This window comes from Scyliorhinus canicula, chromosome 8 (assembly GCF_902713615.1).
Source record: "Scyliorhinus canicula chromosome 8, sScyCan1.1, whole genome shotgun sequence".
Taxonomy (NCBI): Eukaryota; Metazoa; Chordata; class Chondrichthyes; order Carcharhiniformes; family Scyliorhinidae; genus Scyliorhinus; species Scyliorhinus canicula.
This window is the reverse complement of record NC_052153.1, coordinates 49,567,623-49,585,924: the sequence shown is the minus strand read 5'-3', so window position 1 is coordinate 49,585,924 and position 18,302 is coordinate 49,567,623. Positions and strand designations below refer to the sequence as shown.

Genomic DNA, 18,302 nt, shown 5'->3' with positions numbered 1-18,302 from the left:
AAGCATATCTAAAACGTAGGTGCACAGGGCATTAGATGCACCACAGAAAAGGTTTATACCAACAAAAAGGAAGGACGGAAGAAAGAGGGAAAATCGACCGTGGATATCTAAGGAAATAAGGGAGAGTATCAAATTGAAGGAAAAAGCATATAAAGTGGCAAAGATTGCTGGGGGATTAGAGGACTGGGAAATCTTTAGGGGGCAACAGAAAGCTACTAAAAAAGCTATAAAGAAGAGTAAGATAGAGTATGAGAGTAAACTTGCTCAGAATATAAAAACAGACAGTAAAAGTTTTTACAAATATATAAGACAAAAAAGAGTGGCTAAGGTAAATATTGGTCCTTTAGAGGATGAGAAGGGAGTTTTAATAATGGGAGATGAGGAAATGGCTGAGGAACTGAACAGGTTTTTTGGGTCGGTCTTCACAGTGGAAGACACAAATAACATGCCAGCGACTGATAGAAATGAGGCTATGACAGGTGAGGACCTTGAGAGGATTGTTATCACTAAGGAGGGAGTGATGGGCAAGCTAATGGGGCTAAAGGCAGACAAGTCTCCTGGCCCTGATGGAATGCATCCCAGAGTGCTAAAAGAGATGGCTAGGGAAATTGCAGATGCACTAGTGATAATTTACCGAAATTCACTAGACTCTGGGGTGGTCCTGGTGGATTGGAAATTAGCAAACGTGACGCCACTGTTTAAAAAAGGAGGTAGGCAGAAAGCAGGAAATTATAGGCCAGTGAGCTTAACTTCGGTAGTAGGGAAGATGCTGGAATCTATCATCAAGGAAGAAATTGCGAGGCATCTGGATAGAAATTGTCCCATTGGGCAGACGCAGCATGGGTTCGTAAAAGGCAGGTCATGCCTAACTAATTTAGTGGAATTTTTTGAGGACATTACCAGTGCAGTAGATAACGGGGAGCCGATGGATGTGGTATATCTGGATTTCCAGAAAGCCTTTGACAAGGTGCCACACAAAAGGTTGCTGCATAAGATAAAGATGCATGGCATTAAGGGTAAAGTAGTAGCATGGATAGAGGATTGGTTAATTAATAGAAAGCAAAGAGTTGGGATAAATGGGTGTTTCTCTGGTTGGCAATCAGTAGCTAGTGGTGTCCCTCAGGGATCTGTGTTGGGCCCACAATTGTTCACAATTTACATAGATGATTTGGAGTTGGGGACCAAGGGCAATGTGTCCAAGTTTGCAGATGACACTAAGATGAGTGGTAAAGCGAAAAGTGCAGAGGATACTGGAAGTCTGCAGAGGGATTTGGATAGGTTAAGTGAATGGGCTCGGGTCTGGCAGATGGAATACAATGTTGACAAATGTGAGGTTATCCATTTTGGTAGGAATAACAGCAAACGGGATTATTATTTAGACGATACAATATTAAAGCATGCCGCTGTTCAGAGAGACTTGGGTGTGCTAGTGCATGAGTCACAGAAGGTTGGTTTATAGGTGCAACAAGTGATTAAGAAGGCAAATGGAATTTTGTCCTTCATTGCTAGAGGGATGGAGTTTAAGACTAGGGAGGTTATGTTGCAATTGTATAAGGTGTTAGTGCGGCCACACCTGGAGTATTGTGTTCAGTTTTGGTCTCCTTACTTGAGAAAGGACGTACTGGCGCTGGAGGGTGTGCAGAGGAGATTCACTAGGTTAATCCCAGAGCTGAAGAGGTTGGATTACGAGGAGAGGTTGAGTAGACTGGGACTGTACTCGTTGGAATTTAGAAGGACGAGGGGGGATCTTATAGAAACATTAAAATTATGAAGGGAATAGATAGGATAGATGCGGGCAGGTTGTTTCCACTGGCGGGTGACAGCAGAACTAGGGGACATAGCCTCAAAATAAGGGGAAGTAGATTTAGGACTGAGTTTAGGAGGAACTTCTTCACCCAAAGGGTTGTGAATCTATGGAATTCCTTGCCCAGTGAAGCAGTTGAGGCTCCTTCATTACATGTTTTTAAGGTAAAGATAGATAGTTTTTTGAAGAATAAAGGGATTAAGGGTTATGGTGTTCGGGCCGGAAAGTGGAGCTGAGTCCACAGAAGATCAGCCATGATCTAATTGAATGGCGGAGCAGGCTCGAGTGGCCAGATGGCCTACTCCTGCTCCTAGTTCTTATGTTCTTATGTTCTATCGGGCTGCCTCACAGCCTGGTATGGCAACTGCTCGGCCCAGGACCGCAAGGAACTTCAGAGAGTCGCGAATACCGCCCAGTTCATCACACGAACCTGCCTCCCATCCATGGGCTCCATCTACACCTCCCGCTGCCTGGGGAAAGCGGGCAGCATAATCAAGGATCCCTCCCACCCGGCTTACTCATTTTTCCAACTTCTTCCATCGGGCAGGAGATACAGAAGTCTGAGAACACGCACGAACAGACTCAAAAACAGCTTCTTCCCCACTGTCACCAGACTCCTAAATGATCCTCTTATTGACTGACCTCATTAACACTACACCCTGCATGCGTCATCCAATGCCAATGCTTATGTACTTACATTGTATATCTTGTGTTGCCCTATTATGTATTTTCTTGAATTTTGTTTAATTCCCTTTCCTTCCTAGTACTGAATGATCTGTTGAGCTGCTTGCAGAAAAATACTTTTCACTGTACCTCGGTACACGTGACAATAAACAAATCCAATCCAATCCAATGGGTAGCTCCTGCTTGTCCAGCCTGAGCATTATACCTGTTGGGCGGTGGCTTATGGAAATATTTAGAGCTGAGTGAAATGCATTTGTCATGGCACCACCACAAATGAGAGGCTAGCTAACCAACAGGGCTTGTTGCACCATGTATGCTTCCGGCTAGCTATTAGATTATCGAATCACTAGTGGAGGGTTTGCCCAGTTCTGATTTTGCATCTTGATTCCCACTTGTGTTCTTTTGCCTTACAATTCAACATACTCCAGTATATGAATCTTTTTGCAAGGGCAGGTAGCCAACCAAGTATTTTAACAGCTTCCAAAACACAACAGGGAGAGAGGAGTGTATTGCACAGATATAATTTTTCGTAAAATTCATCATGTAAAGTGAGTTAGACATTAAACAGTAAGATTTACTGTACTTTTTAGATAGCACTTTGTTAGATTTTATAGAAACAGTCCTCAACAAAGATATTTCAAAATGTTACTTTTAGTAAATCAGCATCTAACTGAAATAGCATCCCATTTATTGAAGATATTCCAAAAATAGCTAATGAATTGACTGGGCTAAAATAACCCACTAAATAGTTACCTCTGGTTTTAGGATGGTGGCTATTTGTGTTGTTCTTTGAGTGTTCCCTATAATCCAACTGTTATCTTCAATATTCATGCTACCTTCTTTATAAAAAGTTTCTCTTGGACTCTGCATTACATCTCTTATCTTAGACCTGCTTAATCATTAGAAGCAGTCTGTTTCAACCTAACTTTTACATAATTTAATTACGTTAATCAAATCACTCTTTCATCTCTGGTCTAAGAAAAATATTTCCAATTTATCAACTCTTCGTTAGAACTTTTATTTCTTCATACAAGATAGTATCTTAGTAAATCTACACTGTATTCTCGCTCTCATTTGTTTTCTGGACTAACATAGACATAGAATTTACAGTGCAGAAGGAGGCCATTCAACCCATCGAGTCTGCACCGGCTCTTGGAAAGAGCACCCCACCCAAGGTCCTCACCTCCACCCTATCCCCATAACCCAGTACCCTCACCCAACGCTACGGGCAATTTTGGACACTAAAGGCAATTTAGCATGGCCAATCCACCTAACCTGCACATCGTTGGACTGTGGGAGGAAACCGGAGCACCCGGAGGAAACCCACGCACACACGGGGAGGATGTGCAGACAGTGACCCAAGCCGGAATCGAACCTGGGACCCTGGAGCTGTGAAGCAATTGGGCTATCCACAATGCTACCGTGCTGCCCACTGTTGATAATTCTGGTTTTCAAAAGCAGAAGATTGTTACAAGATTAATAGAATTGAATAGTTTGAAGAATGAAAGCTTTTACAACGGACTGGATTTTGCAGTCAGTGTCAATGTCAGTTTATGCTTGGTGCTAGGTTAAGGGGATCTTCAGGTGTCCAGCAGTAGTAATGTCATCAAACATGGTTAGACGGTCAATCATTGAAGTATTCTCCGAAATGAAACAGGAAGCATAAACTATTTCATTCCTCTACTGCTAAAATTTGCAGATGACTGAATGCATGATTTGAGTGTACTTGTGAGATTACGGTAGAAGCTAAAATATCATATATTTTAAAAGCATGTAGAATATTTGATCCTAAAGGAAAAATTTGATTTAACAAATGTAATACTTTAGCAAGGCCAGTGAGGCTGCAAACACGGCATTTAAAACCCCAGTTACTTCGCACTCAACAAGGTGTAACTTTTCGAGGGCTTTCAGCAAGACCTAACTGCAGTGTGGAAGATCTTATCAGTTGAATGATTTGCAGTTGATTGCAATTTGAGAGGTTCTCATTAGCATACCCTCTGGAGAAGCCTAGAATCAATGAAGGCAACTTCTGAACTTCCATCGTGTGAACTTGAGAAGTTGCAGTCAGTTTCCAAAGAGTAATGACAAATGCTGACAGTTTCACAATTATTACTGCTGCAAAATTCAGGCTACTGTTCAATAATCTCTCTTCATTTTTCAGCCGAGCTTAATTTGTGATGCATATGTGCAGTACTGCTCTATCTTAACATCGCTAGAGGGCTAAGAACACCCTTTTGGTACTTGTTCCACTTAGAATATTCAGGCTATTGCATGTATTGACGTGTGCATTATTGTTTTGCAGATTTGTATTACGGTGGAGAAGCCTTGTCAGTTGAGCAGCCACAGTCTTTTACTTGTCCTTACTGTGGGAAAATGGGGTTCACTGAAACAACTCTCCAGGAACATGTTACTTCAGAGCATGCAGAAATATCAACAGAAGTGGTAAGAGTCATCCTGGGACTTTCAAAAATTTGTTATTGTGATGTGGGTGACACTGACGAGGCAAATTTTTGCAGCCCATCACCTAGTGTCCCTTTACAGCATTAAGTTTGCCACAAAGTACGGGCCTGGAATTTCACATAGGCTCAACTAGGTTGGGATGGTAGGCCGTTCCTAAAAGATCATTAATGAACCAATTGGCTCCAGATGACAAAATGGTATTCTTTGTTGTTCGTGAGATGTACTTGATTTTGCATGTCATGGCAAGCTTTAAACTCATGATCTCTGGGTTGCTAATCTAGTCATATAATGAGGAGGCTACTGTAATCTAAGATGACTGCACCCTATTTGCTAATCAACATCATCCAACTGAAGGACTGTCTTTAACTTTGCATTCTCTCATATCCCCTCCTCCATCTTCTGTTTGTAGCCAGAACATATCTATCTTAATCTTTGCCCTACCCATGAAACCTGAATTTCCTTTGTGCCCTTTGAGTTTTGTATTTTGACTCCAAATCCATTAATTGTATCTTCCTTCTTTTCCCCTTCTCTCGGCCTCTCTTAGACCTTTCTTTCCTGTTTTTCCCCTTCCTGTAACGAAGTGTGCCAACTTTAACTTCTTCCCTGCTAAATATTCATTTACCCCAATCTATAACTGCTCCTCTGCCTTCCTACTCTTTTTTGCCACTGTGCTTGGCTTGAATTCTGAATAGAATAGAACTAGAATAGACCCTGAGCTAACATTTGTACCTTTCTGCATCCTCCCAAGGACCCATCAAGGCACCTGTCGTTACCTCTTTACTGGCAGCAAACACAACTGCCAGTTCCCCTCTATCAATGAGCTTGTGCAGTGCACCTGTTTTGGGGCTAATCTTGCTAATGTCCTTTCTGTCTCCTTAGACTCTGGCAAATGGTGAATAGTCACCACCTCTCTGAGAATCTCTCTCCAGAATGTGCATTCACTTGTGATCAAGGTCCCATATGACATAATTGTGGATAATTGCTTTGACATCATGACTTTGACTTGGCTCATAATTGGTGACAGCGTGCCACCTATCAAGCTCTTCTTGCATGACTATATCTTTCGCCCACTGTGTCGTCCAAACTGCTGTAGTGGCAGTGTGACCATAGCACAAAATGATAGTCTTTTCCCTTACTCCTCTTGCACCTGCTCTTTACCCAAGCATTTCAACTTGTTCACCCTCTCTGAACTCTTATTAAAATCTTACTTTCTCTACCATCCGCACAAAGCAAGTCTCTTTGCCCCTCTCCTACTTGAGCCTCTGTGCAGATTAACAGCTTCTCTTCAGTGGTTTCAATCTCAACCTCAATGTGCTCTTTCCTGTGATCTGCTGTCACTACTTTACTGTATTGTTGTCACTACTGTCTAAACTTTCTTCATGACCATTCTTAAATATGCCATCTCAGGTGACTTCTCTACTCCCATCATCTTGATCAAAGTCAAGGCCATCCTTGATCTCCTCTTGTTTCCCTCATCACTTGCTACTTCCTTTTTTTCTAATTCTTTGGCCCATTTGCTGCAATACTGTCAGTATGCTCAGTTATGCCTTCATCTCTGCTTTTGTCCTGTCCGTGTAAAATTCCACACTCCACATATTTGTTCTAGGTCTAAGGCACATAACTGGTATGTCTTGTCTACGACTGGTTTAGTCTTCTATCACCAGGTCTTGCTGGACATGTTGAGCTTTCTTCCCGTTGCTTAAATTACTTACTACTCCAGGATCATCAAGGACTGCCAATACTGTATAATCTTTAGCTTCTTTTTTGAAACAATTTACCTACAAGATTTGGCACCTCTTTTCATCCGTTTCTCACTAAACAGCTGAACATTCTACCTCCCTTCATGACCCAGCTATCCTTGCAAATTAGCAGCCCATCCCTAATTTATTTTTTCAATGAAGTTCTTGTTGCATCCAAATCTATACCCATCTTTCCTGCAACCCAATGTTTGAATCTCGGGTTTCTGTCCCTGGAACGTCACTGAAAAAGCCCTACACAAATTCACAAATAACGTCCTCAGTGACTGACTCTGATGCTCTCTTCCACCTTGACCTCTCTGCAGCTTTTGACAAGATGCAATACACCATTCTCCAACACCTCCCCTCCATTGTCCCATTGAGTGGAGTGCTTTGTTTTGTTCCACACTTAACATATCCAATTGTACCCAGAGCATCTCCAGCAATGGCTACTCTTGCTGCTACGCTGTCACATTTGGAGTCGCTCAAGGCTCTATCCGTGGCCCCTTTTCTAACTCCTCTACATATCTTGGGCTGGATTCTCTGTGGGGGCGGAGAATCGATGTTCCCGACTGGATCGTGACCAGCGCCGCTCCGGCGATTCTCCGGCCCCCGGAGAATCGCTCGTCCGTCAATCACGTCGTACAGCTGGGGGGCCATTGCCAGAGACCCTCCCAGCGATACTCCGATCCCAACCGGCCGATTTCCCTATGCCGTGGTTCTAACCACGTATGGCTGATTGGGACTCTCGCGCCGGCTGCGGACTCAGTCCGTGGGGGATCCAGCACCCGGGGGGAGGGGGGGCTTATGGGCAGCCAGGGCTGCGATAAGGCGGGACTGGTGCAAGCCCCCTGCAGGTAAGTGAATAGCTGGTGTTTATGCCGGCGTTGGGGACATAGACCCATTTTGTCTTCAGCCTTCGAGGCCCTCTGCTTTAAAATTCCCTTCCTAAAGGTCTCTGCCTTTCCACAGCTCTCCTCCTTAAAACTACCTATTTGACCAAGATTTTCATTGTCTTTGTTAATGTTTCCTTTGGTGCCTTAAATACAGTTTTAGTCTAATTATACTTATAAGATGCACTATTGGCCAATGTACTACTACTTCTTGACTATTAGAGGGTGATCGAACCATGACTTGTTCTGTGATTTTACTAGGGGTGCGGAGGCAGAGACCCTAAGTCTATTTCAGCCGGAACAGGGATCAAGCTCACTCTGTTGAAGTTATTCTGAACCACAAGCTACCCTTCTACCCAACAAAACTCAAGCACCCCCATAAGAATTGTTGGTAATTGTTAAGCCAACAATGAGATACATTGCTTTTCTAGCTGAGCAATTTGGGCTGGCAAGCCACAAGGTGCCCACCTACTCCAATCCTTAAGGAACTACAGAGTAAAAGCTATAAGATGCATGATCCAGCACTGAAAGTTCCTTAATGATGGTGGAGATACCGTTTTCTAATAGAGCAAGTGTTCTTGCCAATCAGTATACTATTTTTTGCCTCACATAAAAACGTGAACCCCTAAACTTCAGCTTTGAGCTCTAAACTATGCACTCGGGCGTCTACCAGATCCAGAGAATGCATCTTGCCTGGCATCGTCTTTTTTTTTATTTTTGGAAGAAAAGGGGCGCGATTCTCCCCAAATGCGGCGAGTCGTAAAGGCTGCCGTGAAACTGGCCGTGTTTCACGGCAGCCTCCGCGCCCCCTTCCGGGACCCGATTCTCCCCCCCCCCGGGCGGGGCTAGCAGCGGGCCCCGTGAAGCACGGCATTGCGGCCTTAGCGACCGTCGCTAAGTCTGTGCGCCAAGCGTCACGATGGCTGACGCGCACGATGACGTTAGCCGCGCATGCGCGGATGACGTCATCACGCAGACGCGTCAAATCCGCGCATGCGCGGGCCGTCATTCCCCTCAGCCGCCCCGCGGACTGATCCTGCGGGACGGCGGAAGAACAAATAGTGCGCGGGTATCGGACCCGCTGCCCGCGATCGGTGCCCACCGATCGCAGGCCCATGCCACCCTTGGCACGGCCGTTGTGCGGCCGTGCCAATCGGTGCCATGGTTGTCCGGGACGGCACTTTGCGGCCGTTTTCACGAACGCTGAAAGCAGGTGTGATCGCGGCCGTGAAAACGGCCGTAAACTCCGCGGTATTCGGCCCATCGGCCTGCAGAGAATCGCTGTTCGCCGTAAAAAACCATGAGCCGCGATTTGTGTCGGGGGGCGGCCTGGAGGGGGGAGAATAGCGGGAGGCCGTGAAAATTGTCGGGAAGGCCCTCCCGCTATTCTCCGCTATTCTGCAGCGGAGAATCGCGCCCAAGCTTTCTTGTCTTTGTTTCCCAGATTGGCTTACTCTTGTTTCAACTTTTTTCTTTACCTTGCTTTTTTAAAAATATACTGAATGTTTTAGATGTTTAAAACTCTGTGCAATGGTTTTCCACATGTACATGGCCTTAGTGTCTATTCTGAAGGTAGGATTCAAACTGTTAACATTTAGCCTCAAGGTGATTGAAATTTAGTTTGATAATCTGTCTACCAGCCAATTGCCAGTCAATATTATAAAAACTCATTAGTGTATCGTAGACCTAGCTAGGCCAATGTCTAATGAATTTACAAATGTCAGACGTATAAAATGCTACTAGTCAGTGAGTTAACTTACTGGCAAATCCAAGGTGCTATTATACCTCCACAAGATATCTCATTGATAGTGCTAAAAACGATGAGCTCCTTAAAATTCTGTTAAATTTGGATACTCTTAAGAGTTTACAACAACGATTTTAAAGTATGTTAAAGTGGTCTTTATTCTTGATGAACTGGTTATCAATAATCCTGACCTAATTTATCTTCAATCAAGGATTGAGGGCTCAATTAATTCCTGAGAATTGTAGAATTAAGTTTAAAAAAATGTTTTTCTAATGTGTTTCTGTAATGTACATAAAATATAATGTCTTGAAATTGAATAATTGAGTAAGATAGTTTCAACTGTGCAGAAGGAGCTCAACTTTTTCATGAAGTGACAACAAGAAAGTTATTTAAAGTATTAATTTGGTGATCAGTACACCCAGTATCAGATGATTGAATTATGGCTTTGAACATTTCACCTTCTCCACACAATGCTGGAATGACGATCAATTCATGCCACCAATAGATAGAAACATCAGCTCCAGTATCACTATTCGGAAATCAATGTACCATCCATATTCATGTTTTTTGTTGTATTTTATATAATGGCATATGTTACCATCCTATTTACCATCTTCAAGCTCTGTAAACTGGTCACCGTATTTTTGTCATGTATATTCTTGTTTGTTATCTGTTTGAAGTGTTCCTGGTATTTTTCAGCATTGTAAATGTATAAATGTCTCCACAGTCCCAGAGGACCATAGGCTCCTCTCCCTTTGAGAGCTGACTGGTGGTGGTTTAACCTGAGGGTTACCAGGTGGGAAGCAAGGTTGAGAAGGGCCTTCTTGAATAATCCCAGCTGGTACAGGAATTGAACATGCGATGCTGCTGTTGGCCCGCATCTAACCAATCACCACCAAATGTAAATGTTGCCACAGTCCCAGAGGACTATAGGCTGCTCTCCCCTTTGAGAGAGAGCTGACTGGTGGCAATATCACCCAAGGGTCACCACATCTCAGGCGGGAGGCAAGGTTGTTCGTGAATAACCTCAGCCGGTATGGGAATTGAACCCGCGCTGCTGGTGTCACTGCATCGCGAACCAGCCATCCAGCCAATTAAGCTAACTGACACCCTTTCAGCATTTTTAGGGCATTCTGAATCAAAATCCGTTGCTTTATCGACATCAGTTGAAAGTCTCGAAGCTGCCATGGTTATTGGAAGGTAATTCTAGAATGGTTATATGGAAACATAGAAAATAGAAGGAGGTGGAGGCCATTCAGCCCTTTGAGAAATTCACCCAAGGTGGCCACCGAGCCAATTTCATGACTTGACAAAGAAGATCCCACAAGCATGGTCAGCCATCTAAAATGAAAACCCCAGCACCTCAATTATGGCATATTGAAACAGTAAAATACAATACTGTGATAAAGCCAGGGGAGTCCAACGAGCTTCTTAAAAGTCCTTTATTTCAGCAACAGCAGGGGCAGCACGGTGGCGCAGTGGGTTAGCCCTGCTGCCTCACAGCGCCGAGGTCCCAGGTTCGATCCCGGCTCTGTGTCACTGTCCGTGTGGAGTTTGCACATTCTCCCCGTGTCTGCGTGGGTTTCACCCCCACAACCCAAAAAGATGTGCAGGGTAGGTTGATTGGCCACAATAAATTTCTCCTTAATTGGAAAAAAGAAAATGAATTGGATACTCTAAATTTATTTATTTTTTTAATTAAAAAATTTTCAGCAACAGCATCATACATTCACAGGGCCCGGTTTACCTCTCACTGGGTCCTTGTTTCTTTTTTAGCTGGCTCTACAGCTGCCTGCATTTTATGGTAGTGCTACCGGTTATTATACCCTCCCCGCACCCCTCGCAAGGACGACCATTGAGGAGGAGATGATCGGAGAGGACCAAACGGGTGCAAACCCCACTGTGTTAACAAACCTTAAAAAAAAAAAAAATTGGTTTAGATAAGGCGCCACTGAAAGGAGAAGCAGGACGGGCAGGCGTGTACTCCACCAAGCATTACGTCCGGCCCGACACCCTCACCAGTTACACAGGGGGCGAAGCTACCAACAGCCAAACCCGGGGATGGTGTGCACCACGGCATCGGACCCATCAACCGAAGGCCCAAATCAGCGTGGCAAGCCTTCCAGCTACAGAGGGAACAGGTTTGGGGGAACCTTGGACAACGTCCACCTCAACGTACCGTAACTCCCAAATGACCCTTAATTTTTAAAAAAATTGGGCACTCTAAATTCTACCTAAAAATAAAGCACCTACCAAAATGCCCAGGGAGCTGTCGCCCTGACAACAGTACTTCTACACAGGCAAATAAACACAGCCCAAATAAAAAAAAAAACAGCAAGGCTCCGTGCAAGCTGCCACAGGACCAGAAGTCACATATGGAATGCCCAGTCAACTCAACACCAGAGTCTCTAGGCACAAAGCCTGCAGTCGTACTATAACTGTCAGCTCGCAGACAAAATATCACTGTTGCAAATCCCACAGTCCAAACAGCCGCGGAACAGTCTTCCGTACTCAACTCCGCACTCCCGACTAGAATGACGTTCCAAAACGACGGCGGCAACTTGAGAACGGACCACTCTGCCAGCATCAGGAAACAACAGCAGAGGGAGACGGACGAAACGCTACCTAACCCACACCAGAAGTCGCTCAGAAGATATCGCATCCGGTACTGCCGGACACGTCAGACTCCAGATCACTCCCAATGGACACGCTTCACAAGCCAGCAGCAAAAAAAGAAACTCGACCCAGTGCTCGTCTTCCATAACATTACAGGCTCCAGAAAAAAAAACACCACAGAAACAAACTCTGTACCGTAGTCCACTCCTTTAAAAAAAAAAAAAATTCCGAGGAGGTAGCTCAGCCGAACAAGCAGCGCGCCGACAGCTCCAATTCATCATCGTCGCCAATGTGATAAAGCCAGGGGAGTCCAACGAGCTTCTTACAAGTCCTTTATTTCAGCAACAGCATCATACATTCACAGGGCCCGGTTTACCTTTTAAAATCATCCCCAGCTGGATGAGTCCTGTGCAGGTTACTATCCCGAAACCTACAGTTAACAAAACACAACTAACTATACACTCTAAACTCATTCTCACAGACTAATTGTGAAGAGCTACAGAAAACCTTCTTATCTCCACTTCCGTTAGCTAACCCCTTTGCTAGCTGGGAGACTCCCAACTAGAAAGTAAAACATTATTTAATTTATAATGCCACACTAGTGTTCAATTATCAAACCCAACAACAACGATGAAAAGAGTAAGCAAACAATAAACTGCTAACAAACAAAAAGAGAAAGGAGGATTAAATAGCAGAAAACACAAATTTAACCTGAGATGTTGTGAGCATAGATAGAAACGGGTTTGAATCCGACATCGAGTGACTGTGCGTAGTCTGCACGTTCTCCCCTTATCTGCGTGGGTTTCCTCCAGGTGTTCCGGTTTCCTCACACAGTCCAAAGGTGTGCAGGTTATGTGGATTGGTCATGATAAAGTGCCCCTTAGGGTCCGGTTGTAGGAATAGAGCGGTGGATTGGTCCTCAGTGGGGTGGTTTTTCAAAGGGTCGGTGCAGACTCGATGGGCCAAATGGCCTCCTTCTGTACTGTCGGAATTCTGTGATAGACTATGAGACATAAATAGAAAATAGAAGCAGCCTGCTCTGCCATTCATTATGATCATGGTTGATCACAAAGTTCAATACCCTGATCCCGCCTTCCCTCCATATCCCTTGATTCCTTTAGCCCCAAGAGCTATATCTAATTCCTTCTTGAAATTACCCAATGTTTTGCCCTCAACTACTTTTTGTGCTTGTGAATTCCACAGATTTGCCACTCTCTGAGTGAAAAAATGACTCCTCAGCACATTCCTAAAATGTTTACCGCTTATACTCAAACTATGACCCCCTAGTTCTGGACTCCCCCACCATCAGGACCAGTCTTTCTGATCGTATTAAATTTCTATGAGATCCCGTCTCATTCTTCTAAACTCCAATTAATATAATCCTAATCCACTTAGTCTCTCTCCTCATATGACAGTCCCGCCATCCCAGGAATCAGCCTGGTAAACCTTTGCTGCGCTCCCTTCATAGAAAAACATCCTTCCTCAGATAAGGACACCAAAACTGCACAAAATTGGCCTCGCCAATGCTCTATATAATGCAGTAAATTCCATTGTTCACAAATAGAGTAGATCAGATGTTTTCAGGTAAAATTACTATGGTTCTGATTCACTAGGATTACACAGGGCTATTGTACCAGACTAAATACAGTGAGCCAGAAATGTCCCTGGGATACAGTGAAACTTAATAGTCATCTTGTGAAATGTTCGTACACTTAGCATCACCATTGCAGATTTGCTCTAAATTTGTGCTGAGTCTAGAAAAGACATTTTGATCTATAACACAAAGTTGAAATGCTTTGACTACAAGTCTGGTATTAGTGGTGACACCAGTTTTAATAGATGTTTTAAAAGTACGCCACACGTTGCATTGCATTAAAATGTATTGGTGTGTGTAGGATTATTGCTATTAGGTGTTGGCACTAACACACTAGCATGCTAAGTATGTCTGGGGCAACACTGAATTAAAATAAAAAACGACAAAGGGAAGAGAGAAAAAGAGGGGACACAAGGGAAAGACGGGGAGAAAAGGGAGGTGAGTGACATTAGTGGGAATGGGAGAAGTTTCAGTAGTTTTGTAAATTCAGAGGGTGCAGGCAGTGACCACTTACCACCACCAGACAAAGAAAACTGGGCATGTAATGCAAGAGTACCCTGAATGAATCTTGCTCTTTAACCGGCATTCAGTTCTGATGCTGTTATGGGCAATGTATTTCTGCGGAGTAAAACTGGAGCCAACTCCACACCAACATGGATCGCTCACCAGTACAGGTTGGGATAAGGGGAGTGGAAAGGTCAGAAAAGTAGTAGTGTACGGTGACATGATTTTTGGGGCGCTGACGGGCTTTTCTGCGGCCGCAGACGTGGAAGGTTCCCAGGAAGGTATGTTGTCTCCCTAATTCCAGGGTCAAGAATATCTCACAGGCGCTGCAGAACGTTCTCAGGGGATCTGGGTGCGGGCAAACAGCCAGAGGTCTTGGTCCATATCAGCAACAGTAACATGGGCACAGGAAGGGTTGTGAGTCCTCAGACAGAAATTAAGGAGTTAAGAAATAAATTATTAATCAGAACCTCAAAGATTACTCCTGTGTCATGCACAAATGAGTGCAGAAATATGAAGATAGTGTAGATAAGTGTGTGAAATGGCACAGGTTGGAAGGCTTTAGATTCCTGGGGGCTTGAAACCAGTTTGGTGGCAGGTGAGACCTGTACAAGCTGGTCAAAAAAGTGGAAGGCAGTGTTCAGGAGGCGGAATGTGAAGTATTGACTCAGATAAGTATAGAGAGGAAATATTGTGGGGTTCAGAGTTTTTGGAAGTAAATAAATGACCATGCCCGGAAAAAGTCCAAAGATGCGCACGTTAGGTGGCTTCAGTTTTACTCCGCAGAAATATATTGCCCATAACAGCATCAGAACTGAATGCCGGTTAAAGAGCAAGATTCAATCAGGGAACTCATGCACTACTTGTCTGGTGGTGGTGGCCTCCTGCACTGTCGGGATTCTATGAAATGTAACGCAGATTGCTTAAAGAAGCAAGAGATGAGATTGTAGAGGCTCTGACCATCGTTTGATGTATTAGTTTGGAAATTAATCTTGTAGCCCTCTTCTGAAATTTTTCCAGGTGTAAATTCCACTACTATGTGTGGTGGCCAAAACTTGACCTTGGATAAAGCTCGGGGGATCCTAGTTCAAATTCCACCATGGCAGATGGTGAAATTTGAATTTAATAAAAATCTGGAATTAAAAGTCTATCGATGATTGTGAAAAAACTGTCGATTGTCGGAAAAACCCACCTGGTCCTGATTAATAATTTATTTCTTAACTCCTCAATTACTTGTTGTAACTAAGACCAAGTCAAGGCGTTTACAAGAACAAAATAGTGTTCATTGTCAGAAATCCGTTCTCCTGTAGGTACACCCCAGCACCCTATTTATCTTTCTCACAAACCTTTAGTGAGCTATGTACTAGAATGCTCAGGCTTTAAAAATCACTCCTTATTTGAAAAAAGATATAGTTGAAGCAACTCAGAGAAGTTGCTCAGAGAACTCATCTCACTCCTGGGATGAGAGGGGTATCTTATGAAGAAAGGTTACTCGGGCTATGCTTATACCCATCGGAGTTTAGAAGAATGAGAGCTAATCTTATTGAAACTTAAAGATCTTTTTTATTCATTCATGAGATCTGGATGTTGCTGACTGGGACCAACCTACCCCTAATTGACCTTGAACTGAGTGGCTTGCTAGGCCATTTCAGAAGGCATTGAAGAGTCAACCAAATTGTTGTGGATCTGGAGTCACGTAGGCCAGACCAGGTAGTAAAATGGCAGATTTCCTTCCCTAAAAGGCATTAGTGAACCAGATAGGTTTTTCCGATAATCAACGGTGGTTTCACAATCATCGATAGACCTTTAATTCCAGATTTGTATTGAATTCAAAGCTCACCATCTGCCATGGTGGAATTTGAACTGGGGTCTCCCGAGCATTACCTTGGGTTTCTAGATTACTAGTCCAGTGACAATACCACTACACCATTATCTTCCCGGGGGTTTGATAAGTAGCTACCTGGAGGATGTTTCTGCTCCACTTGTGGGCGGGACTAGAACCAGGGGTCACAGAATGAGATGAGGAGTTTGTTTTTAAGGTCATTAGTGTGTGGAATTCTCTTCCCAGAAAGCTGTGGAGGCTGGGTCATTGAATTTACTCAAGGCCAAGTTAGAAATATTTATGTGAGGAGGGCACAAAGAGGCTGCAAATATAAAGAAGTTAAATAAGTGGACAAGAAAGTGGCAGAAGGAGTATAATGCAGGGAATTGTGAGGTCATTTTCCTTGGTAGTAACGATAGAAAAGCAGAATATTTTTTGGAAGATGTGAAATTTGTAAAAGTTGATGATCAGAGGGACTTGGGTGTGCTCATCAAAAGGAATAAATGTCAACCTGCAGGAACAACAAACAAATCGGAAGGTACATGGCATGGATTTCATTGCAAGAGAATTGAGTGTAAAAATAAAGACCGTTTGCTCATTTATGCAGGGCTTTGGTGAGACCACACCTTGAATACTTTGCGCAGTTTTGGTCTTCATATTTAGGGAATGTTATACTTGCATTGGAGACAGTATAGCTAAGGTTCAGTCGATTGGTCCCTGGGATGATGAGGTTATCCTATATGAGGGACTGGGTAAACTGGACCTGTGCTCTCTGGCTTTGAGAAGAATGAGCAGTGATCTCAATGGAATATTCAAGATTCCGAAAGGGCTTGTCAGCGAGACATTGCTTTCCCTGGGAATCTAGAAGATGGGAGCAGGGTTACAGATTAAGAGATCGATCAGTTAGGGCTGAGATGAGGAGAGATTTCTTCACTCAAAGAAATTCTCTATCCCAGAAGATTGCGAATTCTTCATCATTTAATATATTTTAAGGCTGAAGTGAACATATTTTTGGTGTATCGAAGAAGCGAAGGATATGGGTAGCAGGCAGGAAAGTGGAATTGAGGCAGCAGATCAGCCTTGTTCGTATTGAATGGTGGAGCAGATTCGAAGGGGTGTATGGTCAATTCCTGCTTCCGGTTCTTATGATGTTTATTAGAATTTTATATTTTAGAGGGTAGCACTGAGACTACAGCGCTGAGGACCTGGGTTCAAATCCCGGCTCTGGGTCACTGTCCGTGTGGAGTTTACACATTCTCCCCGTGTCTGCGTGGGTTTCACCCCCACAACCCAAAGATGTCTAGGTTAGGTGGATTGGCCATGCTAAATTGCCCCTTAATTGGAAATAAATGGGTACTCTAAATTTATATATTAAAAAATAAATATTTTAGAAACCGACGCAACGAAGTTACAAAATAATACCATGCATGAGGAGAGACCGGGGGGGGGGGGGGGGGCGCAAAGGCTCAACGTGCAGCCCGCTTTAAACCTGATGCCCTGGGTCGTATTGGTGACCCCCCCAGGGCATCCCAGAGTGTCCTCTGGATGGCCCCAGCCGACCCATCAGCTGTATGTTCACTCCAGCACAACGTGTCCCATCTTTTTGGCTTTGATAAGTGTGTGTGGGGAGTGTGTGTTTATGCGCGGCTACAGCTTGTCAGCCCGGCGAGTGTCGATCATGGACCTGGCAAATCCTGCACTGTTTTTCATTCGAATCGATGGTGTTCCACGTGGCACCGGTAGTGGAATTGGTGTGGGTGAGGCGCCGATTTTCCTGTTGTGGAAGTCCACAGAATTTCCATTGGCGTCAACGGAGAATCCAGCTCCTTATCTACTAGACCTGACGTTCCGGATAATAAGAGCTCAGGGCATTGAAACACGGCTGGCCTCAACATGGCCAGGAATGAGCTGTGTCTCCAAATAGAGCAGGGAAAAAATAAAAGCAGTGACAAAGTGAGAGACGCTACCAAATCCATCCTTCCACCCCTCTCCCTGCCGACTCCTCTAATCTCCCCACTTAAAGAGATGGGCGTGAAGACCAGGAACAACCATTTCCCTCAACCACAAGGCTCATAAGACACTAAAGCATGATTATTTTTAGGATTAAAATGATGCAGAAGTTCCATTTTCCGTATTCGACTCGACATGAACTTGCTAAATCAGGATAACCAACTGTACAGGCCATGACACCCATAATACACACCCACTTGTAGGAAAAAAAGACAGCATTAAGCAAACAACATGATCAACAATGTCCACGATAACAACTGAATTGCAGGGCAGTCCACAGGATAAAGACATCTTCACAGACACCCAAAGAAAGTTAAAGCCAAGGATAAAACATGGTCAATGAGCACCCTTCAGGATCTTTCAAGAACTCCCAACGATTGAAGCATAAAGCACTATTACCTCCACCATGCCATCTCGCCAGTATCCAGGTCGTCC

General features: G+C 44.0%; 1 protein-coding gene across 1 annotated transcript in view; it reads left to right on the top strand.

Moving 5' to 3' along the window:
* kcmf1 (potassium channel modulatory factor 1) overlaps positions 1–18,302 on the top strand; it is a 161,158-nt gene that overhangs the window by 97,981 nt on the left and 44,875 nt on the right. Inside the window, exon 3 of the mRNA XM_038804512.1 lies at positions 4,791–4,930. Coding sequence (XP_038660440.1) covers positions 4,791–4,930 — 140 coding nt within the window. The remainder of the gene's footprint in view (positions 1–4,790; positions 4,931–18,302) is intronic.